At 41.9% G+C, this 13,309-nt stretch overlaps 1 protein-coding gene across 1 annotated transcript; it reads right to left on the bottom strand.

Annotated features, from left to right (window-relative positions):
* Positions 1-482: 482 nt before the first annotated feature.
* On the bottom strand, positions 483-12,937 carry tma20 (Translation machinery-associated protein 20). Its single transcript, NM_001141426.1, is given in 6 exon segments — positions 483-713; positions 10,682-10,749; positions 11,254-11,387; positions 11,481-11,578; positions 12,382-12,534; positions 12,737-12,937. Coding segments are annotated over 6 exon segments (546 nt in total). The 5' UTR covers positions 12,748-12,937; the 3' UTR covers positions 483-631.
* Positions 12,938-13,309: the final 372 nt, after the last annotated feature.

The following is a 13,309-nucleotide window of genomic DNA, read 5'->3' as shown; positions in this document are numbered from 1 at the left end:
TGTAGGAGTGTGAATTTGTTAATAAGCAGGTGTCTGCTTCTCCTCGATAGCATAACTGTATCCTCTCGGCTCCCTATCTCTGAAGCGTTTTGAAATCTGCCACACCCCTTTTGAATCATTTCTCGGAAATATGCACACATTTAAAAACACGCCTGTATTCATGCGTCATTGTACACCCTGGAGTAGATTTAATATGGACAAGTGTCAGCTAGATTACTTGTTCTCATACATACAACACCTGAAAAGTTGGCACTTAAATGAAAAGAGAATGTGACCATTTTTATTTGTTTTGGGAGTTTATCTTCAGTTAGCCTCCAATTTGTTAAAGAGTTATTTGATTTAACATAAATCCATGTATCAGCATATATACGTGGTACTATGATCTACAATCCATTTCAAATGTTTTGCTCCTAGTAGCAAGTGAATCCCAACGACTTTGACAAAGAAACCATGAAATTTAAAGGCCGTGAAAAAGGGAAAATATCTTGAATGCAGGTTTTTATTTGTGCATTAATTGGGGATTGGTTCAAAGCCTCCAGCTAGTTACACAGCTAAGTCCATTGACGTAAACAATCGACTGGCAGCCTCACTGTCAAGAGCTTCACGTTGTCCAGGGGGGGTTGAAGACATCTCACTTATACGTCTTCATGTGCCACAGTCCATCATTAAGATAGTGAACAGTTTCAACTCCTACTCCCTTGTTGACTTTTTCTCTGCTCACAAAAAAAGTGAAATGGAATGAGCATTAGGCAAGTTTACAAAAGTACAGTAGTGTATATATATATATATATATATATATATATAAAATCACACACAGGAGGTTGGTGGCACCTTAATTGGGAAGGATGGGCTCATTAATGGCTGGAGTGGAATAGTTTCCATGTTTGATGCCATTCCATTTGCTCTGTTCCAGCCATCATTATGAGCCATCCCTACAAGTACATTTCTGTGGTGTGAATGGGTCTTTCTATAAATAAGGGGGCCAATGTGACTGATCAACATTTCAAAATGGTTTGAAAGAAAAATATTATGCAGTTCCATGTGTACTTTAGAGGAATCAAAGTAAATATGCAAATTGGCCCATAACTCCACCTATAAAACAGACCTTGGACTACACATCCTTTAAGCAGAGTACACATACATTGGCGAGTCAAATTCAGGGACTTTTTTGAACACCTAATTGTAATTTGCTTATAGGGCCTAATATAGAATCCACCCCCCCCCCAAAAAAAGCATAAAGTGTCAAAAGTAGGCCATTACCACTTAAGAAAAACTCCACCCAAAAACTATTAGTCCATTGTTGATATACTGCCAAAATATTGTGCATGTCAGCAATCAGGTTTAAGATATGGAACTTTCAAAATATAGAATTTTGTCCCATATGATACAACATTTTGGGACTATTGTATATCAACCATAGACTAATGAAACAACGTACCAAAATAGTTTTTGGGTGAAGTTTTCCATTAAGAATGTATTTTTTTTAGGCCTCCTCTGCAATGCATTGATATTCAAATGATTATTTTCTAATATATGTGAGAATATTGTGGACATTGCCTGACTAAATAGACTGGATGCATGGCGATCTTTCTGTAGTCTGTGGCCAACGTAGGCACACATAATGGAAGGATTTGTATCGAAAGCCAACAGATGTTGTCGTCAATAACCGTACGTGGTTTTACCGCAAACAGAGTAGGTCAACGCCCTTCAATTGAAGCTGCGGGAAACAAACAAAACTAGGCACATCGCTCACAAAAACAGATAAAAAATGAGATCACTAATAATTATATGGGAGCAGAGCTTACAAATTGGCTACAATAATTACAAGGACTTTTCAAACACCAAATTGAGGTCAATGTCTGATTTTAAGGTAGGCCTAAACCAGCAGTCTACTTGAATTTGAGCTCCAAATTGGCTACTTTCAAACCCCTGGTATTGTTTAAAATTGCAGGTGTAACAAGGAAAACAAAATGTATTTGTCATCAGTGGTGTAAAGTACACTGCTCAAAAAAATAAAGGGAACACTTAAACAACACAATGTAACTCCAAGTCAATCACACTTCTGTGAAATCAAACTGTCCACTTAGGAAGCAACACTGATTGACAATAAATTTCACACGCTGTTGTGCAAATGGAATAGACAACAGGTGGAAATTATAGGCAATTAGCAAGACACCCCCAATAAAGGAGTGATTCTGCAGGTGGGGACCCCAGACCACTTCTCAGTTCCTATGCTTCCTGGCTGATGTTTTGGTCACTTTTGAATGCTGGCGGTGCTTTCACTCTAGTGGTAGCATGAGACGGAGTCTACAACCCACACAAGTGGCTCAGGTAGTGCAGGTCATCGAGGATGGCACATCAATACGAGCTGTGGCAAGAAGGTTTGCTGTGTCTGTCAGCGTAGTGTCCAGAGCATGGAGGCGCTACCAGGAGACAGGCCAGTACATCAGGGGACGTGGAGGAGGCCGTAGGAGGGCAACAACCCAGCAGCAGGACCGCTACCTCCGCCTTTGTGCAAGGAGGAGCAGGAGAAGCACTGCCAGAGCCCTGCAAAATGACCTCCAGCAGGCCACAAATGTGCATGTGTCTGCTCAAACGGTCAGAAACAGACTCCATGAGGGTGGTATGAGGGCCCGACATCCACAGGTGGGGGTTGTGCTTACAGCCCAACACCGTGCAGGACGTTTGGCATTTGCCAGAGAACACCAAGATTGGCAAATTCGCCACTGGCGCCCTGTGCTCTTCACAGATGAAAGCAGGTTCACACTGAGCACGTGACAGACGTGACAGAGTCTGGAGACGCTGTGGAGAACGTTCTGCTGCCTGCAACATCCTCCAGCATGACCGGTTTGGCGGTGGGTCAGTCATGGTGTGGGGTGGCATTTCTTTGGGGGGCCGCACAGCCCTCCATGTGCTCGCCAGAGGTAGCCTGACTGCCATTAGGTACTGAGATGAGATCCTCAGACCCCTTGTGAGACCATATGCTGGTGCGGTTGGCCCTGGGTTCCTCCTAATGCAAGACAATGCTAGACCTCATGTGGCTGGAGTGTGTCAGCAGTTCCTGCAAGAGGAAGGCATTGATGCTATGGACTGGCCCGCCCGTTCCCCAGACCTGAATCCAATTGAGCACATCTGGAACATCATGTCTCGCTCCATCCACCAACGCCACATTCCACCATAGACTGTCCAGGAGTTGGCGGATGCTTTAGTCCAGGTCTGGGAGGAGATCCCTCAGGAGACCATCCACCACCTCATCAGGAGCATTCCCAGGCATTGTAGGGAGGTCATACAGGCACGTGGAGGCCACACACACACTACTGAGCCTCATTTTGACTTGTTTTAAGGAAATTACATCAAAGTTGGATCAGCCTGTAGTGTGGTTTTCCACTTTAATTTTGAGTGTGACTCCAAATCCAGACCTCCATGGGTTGATAAATTGGATTTCCATTGATTATTGTTGTGTGATTTTGTTGTCAGCACATTCAACTATGTAAAGAAAAAATAATTTAATACGATTATTTATTTCTTTCAGATCTAGGATGCGTTGTTTAAGTGTTCCCTTTATTTTTTTGAGCAGTATATTTTTACCTACTATGTTTTTTGGGGGGGTATCTGTACTTTACTATTTATATTTGACTACTTTTACTTTTCTACATTCCTTAAAATATTGTACATTTTACTCCATACATTTGCCTTGACACCCAAAAGTACTTGTTACATTTTGAATGCTAAACAGGGCAGGAAAATAGTCATTCACGCACTTATCAACCGAATAACCCTGGTCATCCCTACTGCCTCTGATCTGGCAGACTCACTAAACATATGCTTCGTTTGTAAATTACGTCTGAATGTTGGAGTGTGCCTGTGGCTTTCCGTAAATAAATAAACAAGAAAACGGTGCCATCTGGTTTTTAAATGATTTATACTTTTACTTTTGATACTTTAAAGTATTTGGTTTAAAATATACTTAACTCAAGTAGAATTTTACTGGGTGACTTTTACTTGAGACATTTATTACAGTCAAGTATGACAGTTGGGTACTTTTTCCACCACTGTTTCATGTTAATTCATTACCAGATCATATTGTGAATAAGCCGACTAGGCTATGAAAAGTTATTTACAGTGCATTCGGAAACTATTCAGACCTTGACTTATTCCACATTTTGTTACATTACAGCCTTATTCTAAAATGTATTCAATAGCCCATAATGACAAAGCGAAAACAGGTTTAGACATTTTTGCAAATGTATTACAAATAAAACAAATACCTTATTTACATAAGTATTCTGACCCTTTTATAAGACTTGATTGAGCTCAGGTGCATTGATCATCCTTGATGTTTCTAAAACTTGTGGAGTCCACCTGTGGAAATTTAAATTGATTTGGGCATGATTTGGAAAGGCACAACTGTCTATATAAAAGGTCCCACAGTTGACAGTGCGTGTCAGAGCAAAAAACAAGCCATGACGTCGAAAGAATTGTCCGTAGTGCTCCGAGACAGGATTGTGTCGAGGCACAGATCTGGGGAAGGGTACCAACAACTGTCTGCAGCATTGAAGGTCCCCAAGAACACAGTGGCCTCCATCATTCTTAAATGGAAGAAGTTTGGAACCACCAAAACTCTTCCTAGAGCTGGCTGCCCAGCCAAATTGAGCAATTGGGGGAGAAGGGCCGTGGTCAGGGAGGTGACCAAGAACCCAATGGTCACTCTGACAAGAGCTCCAGAGTTCCTCTGTGGAGATGGTTGTCCTTCTGGAAGGTTCTTCCATCTCTATAGCACTCCACTAATCTGGCCTTTATGGTAGAGTGGCCAGACGGAAGCCACTCCTCAGTAAAAGGCACGACAGCCCGCTTGGAGTTTGCGAAAAGGCACCTAAAGGACTCAGACCATGAAAAACAAGATTTTCTGGTCTGATGAAACCAAGATTGAACTCTTTGGCCTGAATGCAAAGCGTCACGTCTGGAGGAAACCTGGCACCATTCCGATGGTGGAACATGGTGGCAGCATCATGCCGTGGGGATGTTTTTCAGCAGCGGGACTGAGACTAGTCAGGATCGAGGGAAAGATGAATGGAGCAAAGTACAGAGAGATCCTTGATGAAAACCTGTTCCAGAGTGCTCAGGACCTCAGACTGGGGCGAAGGTTCACCTTCCAACAGGACAACGACCCTAAGCACACAGCCAAGACAACGCAGGAGTGGCATCGGGACAAGTATCAATGTCCTCGAGTGGCCCAGCCAGAATCTGGACTGGAGAATCAGAATCTGAAGAATGTGAGAAACTCCCCAAATATACAGTGAGGGAAAAAAGTATTTGATCCCCTGCTGATTTTGTACGTTTGCCCACTGACAAAGAAATGATCAGTCTATAATTTTAATGGTAGGTTTATTTGAACAGTGAGACAGAATAATAAAAAAATCCAGAAAAACACATGTCAAAAATTTTATAAATTGATTTCCATTTTAATGAGGTTAATAAGTATTTGACCCCCTCTCAATCAGAAAGATTTCTGGCTCCCAGGTGTCTTTTATACAGGTAAAGAGCTGAGATTAGGAACACACTCTTAAAGGGAGTGCTCCTAATCTCAGCTTGTTACCTGTATAAAAGACACCTGTCCACAGAAGCAATCAATCAATCAGATTCCAAACTCTCCACCATGGCAAGACCAAAGAGCTCTCCCAGGATGTCAGGGACAAGATTGTAGACCTACACAAGGCTGGAATGGGCTACAAGACCATCGCCAAGCAGCTTGGTGAGAAGGTGACAACAGTTGGTGAGATTATTCGCAAATGGAAGAAACACAAAAGAACTGTCAATCTTGCATGGAGCCCCAGGCCGAGGGAGATCTCACCTTGTGGAGTTGCAATGATCATGAGAACGGTGAGGAATCAGCCCAGAACTACACGGGAGGATCTTGTCAATGATCTCAAGGCAGCTGGGACCATAGTCACCAAGAAAACAATTGGTAACACACTACGCCGTGAAGGACTGAAATCCTGCAGCGCCCGCAAGGTCCCCCTGCTCAAGAAAGCACATACATGCCCGTCTGAAGTTTGCCAATGAACATCTGAATGATTCAGAGGACAACTTGGTGAAAGTGTTGTGGTCAGATGAGACCAAAATGGAGCTCTTTGGCATCAACTCAACTCGCTGTGTTTGGAGGAGGAGGAATGATGCTTATGACACCAAGATTACCAACCCCACCGTCAAACATGGAGGTGGAAACATTATGCTTTGGGGGTGTTTTTCTGCTAAGGGGACAGGACAACTTCACCGCATCAAAGGGACGATGGACGGGGCCATGTACCATCACATCTTGGGTGAGAACCTCCTTCCCTCAGCCAGGGCATTGAAAATGGGTCGTGGATGGGTATTCCAGCATGACAATGACCCAAAACACACAGCCAAGGCAACAAAGGAGTGGCTCAAAAAGAAGCACATTAAGGTCCTGGAGTGGCCTAGCCAGTCTCCAGACCTTAATCCCATAGAAAATCTGTAGAGGGAGCTGAAGGTTCGAGTTGCCAAACATCAGCCTCGAAACCTTAATGACTTGGAGAAGCTCTGCAAAGAAGAGTGGGACAAAATCCCTCCTGAGATGTGTGCAAACCTGGTGGCCAACTACAAGAAACATCTGACCTCGGTGGCAAAACCCTTGTTGGCAATCACAAAGTACTAAGTCATGTTTTGCAGAGGGGTCAAATACTTATTTCCCACATTAAGATGCAAATCAATTCATAACATTTTTGACATGCGTTTTTCTGGATTTTTTGTCGTTGTTATTCTGTCTCTCACTGTTCAAATAAACCTACCATTAAAATTATAGACTGATCATTTCTTTGTCAGTGGGCAAACGTACAAAATCAGCAGGGGATCAAATACTTTTTTCTCTCACTGTAGGTGTGCCAAGCTTGTAGCATAATATCCAAGAATACTCAAGGCTGTAATCGCTGCCAAAGGTGCTTCAACAAAGCACTAAGTAAAGGGTCTGAATACTTATGTAAATGTTTATAAAATATTTTTATAATTTGGCAAAAAAAAAAATTACAACTCTTTTTGCTTTGTCATTATGGGGTATTGTGTGTAGATTAAGGGAAAAAAATCTATTTAATACATTTTAGAACAAGGCTGTAACGTAACAAAATGTGACAAGTCAAGGGGTCTGAATACTTAGCGAATGCACTATATATCCAGAATAATTCATAGGAAGAGCGTTGGGTGTTGTGCAATAGTCTATCCTATAGAATTCTGCACAGTAGACTCAGTGTCCAATCCGAGGCGCAATAACATATGTAAAGGAACTCATTACCTTGATGCTTTCTCTGTTCAATCTTGGGATATTAGAGCCAATGTGGATCCAGGCACAACTGTCTTCACTGGTGTAATGAATGAGACACAAATATTCTGGACATTCCTCAAACATTACATGCGCTATCACAACAGCTGAAAATTCCTTCCTGGATCAGATGATGTGAGAAAATATCACACTTAAATAAATCAGCTGGACACCAAATGCGCATCCAAGTATCAATGCATAATTATTTTAGAACCATGTTAATGGCAGTATCAGTTTAGGTTTTACGGTGACTCTTTTGGTTAGAAACATTGGGTTTTGCAATCTCAATTTTGGATATGCATACCCATAAACTGTTTTCGCCCCATAACATGAGACACGAACTGCTACCTGGAAATGGATCCTATTGCAGAAATGTATTTACTGGACTCCTGAAAAACACCACTCACTCCTGGCCAGTTCCATCGGATTTCTGCTTGGATGCTAGATCATTCCTGTTAATGGATGCCCAGTATGCCCTTCTCCCTAGGACTCTGATAGATGCAGAGCTAGTTAACCCAGTGGTGCCTGAACTTTTTTTTAAATACTAGCTTGTTGACGCTTAGAAAAAATAACCGCTATAGTTACCACTGCTTTATACTAGCATGGGGAAAATCTGAAGGCCTTGTCCACGAGTCTGTCAGTAATCAGGTGCTAGCGGCTGACAGACTGATGGTAGAACAATCTAAGGCAGGAAGATTGGTTATATCAGCCTTTGTGACTGAACAATTCTGAGAGCCTTTTCTCCTGGGAAGATGGTGAGCTTATCAGTGCGGTAAACATCTGTTCCTTTGTTATTCTGTTATCTACGTTTTCATTGGCTGGTAACTTGTATGTGCCTGTGTGTCAAACGGATTCTCACGCAAAGTGTGAGCAATAATGTTTACCTGTCTGTCCCCTCTGCTCCCTATCTGGAAGAAGAGGGACAGAACATTCTTATGACAAATGCCATTTCCCCCCAGACAGGGGAGTCTGAAACCCCTGGTTTACAGAGCTCCAATACCAGGACTAGTTATGCTGAGATACCATAAAAAGGGGAGATTGTGGAAGAGTACATTTTGATTTGTTATCTTATATGACCTTTAGAAGGTACAGGTCATTCTGTTCCTCATCTTGTCTGTAAGGTTGCTCTGTTCCCTAATATGCTCAAATCGCACTGTTTCAAGTTGCCCTTTTGTAATATAACTAGGGATGCGCAATATATTGGTAAGCAGATCGAAATCGGCCGATATTAGCTACAAATGTCGGCATCGGATCTGTCTAGTTTAACGCTGTTGTGCAAAACCGATGTCAAAGCTGACATGAATACCTATATAACATAGGTAGATGACGTAATGACGGCATGAAAAATACAGCGCTACATGTGCAACACAGCATTCCTAACCTAGCCCACAATGTCTGCTGTGTGGATCTATTTTGAAGTTTCAAAGGATGATAACAAAAAGGCCATATGTAACGTTTGTGCTGCTATTATTTCCAGAGGGGAGAAAGTGAAATATTTCAATACCACAAACCTAATCACTCATTTGAAAGTACATCACCCCCAGACGTTCAGCGACTTAGAACAAAAGCAGAAAAAAAACAGAGCGCACTTCCAACAACTAAACAAGTTCAAGTCCAGCAGTCATTTGAAAGTAAGAACATTTCAGCGAGACAACTCAAAGGCGAAATCCATTAACGGCAAGATAATGGCATTCATTCCCCTTGACAATCATCCGTTCTCTGTCGTGGATGTTGGCTTTCGCCGACTGGTCGAGCACCTCGAGCCCCGGTACACACTACCAAGTAGGAACTATTTTTCAGATGCTGCCCTACCAGAGTTACACAGCATCCATGAGCTACTTGCTATAGGCGCCACTGCTATTAGCTTCACGATTGACATTTGGACCAGCGACGTCAGCCCCATGAGCATGTTGAGTCTGACAACACAGTGGGTCGACGAGGATTTCGTACTAAGGAAAGCCGTATTGCATGCTCAAGAATGTATTGGTTCTCATACCGCTGTTGCCATTTCAATGGCATTTGAGAACATGTTTGAAACATGAACACTCCTAGCTCCATTCAAACAACTGACTGGAGAAATAAGCTCAAACTGTGTCTGCAGCAGACGTGATACCCTCTGTCATGGCAGTGAAACACCTGCTCAACAAAACTGCCCACACAGACCGTGGGGTTAAAACTTGCAAAAGTAATCTACTAGAGGCTGTGAACAAGCGAGTCGGTGGCCTTCTCTCTGACCCTCTTTACTGTGTCGCCACCTTTTTCGATGCTAGGGACAAGGGCCGCTACTTCGATGCAGACAAACAGGGTTCATGTGAAATGTTAGACACAGCTGGACAAGATGGAAACGGACACAGTGCGCACCGAGGAAGAGGACCCATGACAGAAGAGGCCACGGACAGACAGCTGAAACTTCACTGCTTGACATGCATGATGAAATCCTGGTTGAGAATGAAAAGACTGAACAATTGAACAACGAAACCCAGCAAATAAGTAAAATAAATAGGTTTTGATTGTTTTACAGGTAATGGGGACATATGTAAATGCAAACAAAATAACTTTTTGGTCAGTGTGTGTGTTAACTATTTAACTGTACTAGAATGTTTTAAAGGCCGCTAAAATGTTAAATATTATCGGTATTTGTTTTTTTGGCAAGGAAAATAATCAGGTATCAGCCAAAAATGTCATATCGGTGCATCCCTAAATATAACCAGTCTGTTTCTAAACAACCGTGTTCTAACTTCCTGTGAAACAATCCATCTATTGATAAGCAGAAGTACTGGACTCATTCAAAGGGCATGTGCAACACCCCTCCCATCCTGGGTCTGTATAAATGTCTGAAATCTAAGAGCGAGTCGAATTGGTTTTACCTTGCATGCATGCTCGTAATAAAGCTTATATATATATATATATATATATATTGAGATCGTTCTGAGTGGTTTTTCTATCACTGCATTTCTGAGAGCTCTATACAAAAAAACTGTCTGACAGCTAGATCCAGGATTCTTAAAGGGTTCAAGTTCAATGTCCAATTTAACTGATTAATGCTTAATACACGATAACGCCATCTTAAATGCAAGGTCAGAAAAGTAATGTTTCACGTCGCTCGATTTTTGGGGAAAATCCATCAAGACACCAACCATGATAAAGGGTTAAACATCAACTCGTGAATTTGATTGAATATAGCTATGCCCCCTTATATTAATGTAATGATGTGAAGAATATTTTTTGCAGATTATTATCAATGACTTATCAACAGCTGTAACAAGTTGTTCAGTGTAGGAAATCCTCCCTGGTACCCTAGATTATAGAAAGACCCAAATAGGAAAAAGCACACGATGTGATACTTACATGTCTTCTGCAGACATCTTCATGACTCCGACACAAAGCGCATGTTGCTTGCCCTCCGCCATTATGGCCTGAAACCAATTGTCAAGGAAACACCATCTCACATGCACTTGATACTAACAGGAAGTGTCAAAAACACCAATGTTGGTGTATGACATCATTACAAGCTGACATAACGGTGCGTTCGGAAGGTTAAAATGTGTAAAACCAGATGTATGGGTCAAACTGCAACATTATACACATTATTAAGGTTGTAAATGGTTTGTTTTACCATCTTTTGGTCAGAGAGTTGAAAGGTCAGTGACTCATACACTAGTATCAAAATGCTGGTCTGAGTTTCCCACTTGGAACTCCGACTTGAGGGCCGATCTAGTGGTAAGCCATTTCCAACGGGAACTTGGACCTCCTAGTTTCTGAAAGCATCATCATGATCACAATGAATATGATTACATGGATGGGGCCCAGGGGGCCTGATCCTAAATAAAACACTTTCACTATTAGACACTGACAATACAGCCCAGTAAGACGTTGTACTGAACATAAATGATCAGCATAATCGGTCATAGGAAGGATACAACTACTGTTTCTGAGGCAGAGGGGTAGAGTTTGGCGCCTGGGGACGTCAATCCAGGACACATGATATTGGCTCCACTTAAGACAAACTTGATGGCCCCTTTGTCTACTTGTTGGTGTGGAAGAATAAAGGGGTCTGTAAAATATGAACAGAGAAACTTACTGAACAGTACACTGCAACACAGAAATTCATCAGACACCTGCACATCAAAAAGAGTGGATGTCTTACACTTATGCAGCAGTCGGAGGGTTGGGTAGAACGGTCCTTCTCTTTGTCTGAAGAAGAGCAATTCTCCATTCACCGTCAAGATTTCAATGTGTTCATGGCTGCAGGTTGGATGACGGAACACAAAACAACATGTCAAGCTCTTCTCTTGTTCCCCCAAGGGGGGATATACCCAGCCCTCTTGGGTTCTCAGCCGAAGCATGCAACGTGTACAACAATCCCGACACCGTTTCTAAATAGATATCCAGCATCTCCGAAACACCTGTGTGTAACGGAAGAAGGAAGCTAGAAAAGTGTTGAAAGTAAAAAAAATAAGGTTGGCTGCAACGGTTAAAATGTAGAATAAGTGTTTTTTGCATTTGTAAAATGATTTTGATGTGATATGAAAGTAGAGGGCCTTGTATTTCTTGCAATTAAGAATCCATTCACATGTATATGGAGTATCAGACTGTTTTGGCTGCCAGAGTCAATTTGCCTCTAGACATAACTTAAGGGCCTTGGATGGTAAGGAATAGGCTAGGCTACACTCCTTCACAGTACATCTTGGGCTAGTAAAACTGATGTCAACAAATATTCAAAATACAATGGACTTGTTCGACATTGCAGCAGACAGTGCTGGTGACTTGCGACTGACTGATCAACAAATCACCTTGCATGATCATAAATAACTACTAATTACTATTTGTAGATCAGTCAGTCGGTCAACATTTATCCCACAATGGGAAAGGGGGATATCTAGTCAGTTGTCCAATTGAATGTATTCAACTGAAATGTGTCTTCTGCATTTAACCCAACCCCTCAATCAGAGAGGTGCATCATGGACTTGCTGATCTGAAACCATTGACTGTACATAGTCTCGAACACGGCCACTGATAAGAGGGAAAAGATGATCTTCTTGACTTACCATCGCACTATTTTGACAGGGTCCTTTTTTGGCATGATATGGTTGAGCCATGACTCAATGTCTGGAAACTGGTCCAACAGCTGGTTTTTGATGCCTTTGATTACAGAGGTCTTCAGCTGAATACAGTTGGAAACATTTTCCTTCTCATCAAATCTGAAACGAGACAATAGAAACACATTCATGTTAGTTTGACCCTTAATTCAAATGAAAGCTAATCAAGAGTTATCAGTTGATAAGTCTATTTGGAAGACTAAGAACATGTTATAGTTAGCTAGCTAAGTGGCTATAGTTAGCTAACTAGCTGCCTGGTCATGTAGATAGCAAGTTAGCTAGGGAAATCATGCATAATACCTACTTTTTAAACATCCTCGTTGGTCGCGTTTACTGTGTTCTTCTCTACCTAGACAAGAATATTATTTTTGCTTGATGTTTGACTTTGATGAACAAAAATCCAATAACATGTATTTCATATATCAATTCAATAGTCTCCCCACGCCTGTTTCGCAGTTTATAGGCAGCAAGTGACGTCAACTTGCGACATGCATGCGACAGTTTCGAACGAAATACGGCAGGCTCCGAACCCGAAGGCCCCATTCGAATATTTTAAAGATGAGTCCTTCCTTCCTCCTTTCTATATTTTATTCCTTTCCATGTCTTTTCTATACGTTGAAAATACGTTCTAAACCATAACTTTAGACAGTAAACCAAAAAACTTTAGATAGTAAAACATAGTTGGGTTACTTGGGTACATTAAAGCACATTATTAGACCATGCCAGAAGTTTTTACTACATGTAGCAGGCAGGTAGCCTAGTGGTTAGAGCGTTAAACTAGTAACCGAAAGGTTGCAAGATCGAATCCCCGAGCTGCCCCTGAACAAGGCAGTTAACCCACTGTTCCTAGGCCGTCATTGAAAATAAGAATTTGTTC

The sequence above is a fragment of the Salmo salar genome, chromosome ssa05 (assembly GCF_905237065.1).
Source record: "Salmo salar chromosome ssa05, Ssal_v3.1, whole genome shotgun sequence".
Lineage (NCBI taxonomy): Eukaryota > Metazoa > Chordata > Actinopteri > Salmoniformes > Salmonidae > Salmo > Salmo salar.
Note: the sequence above shows the minus strand (reverse complement) of the source record. Positions and strands in the feature narration are given on the sequence as shown.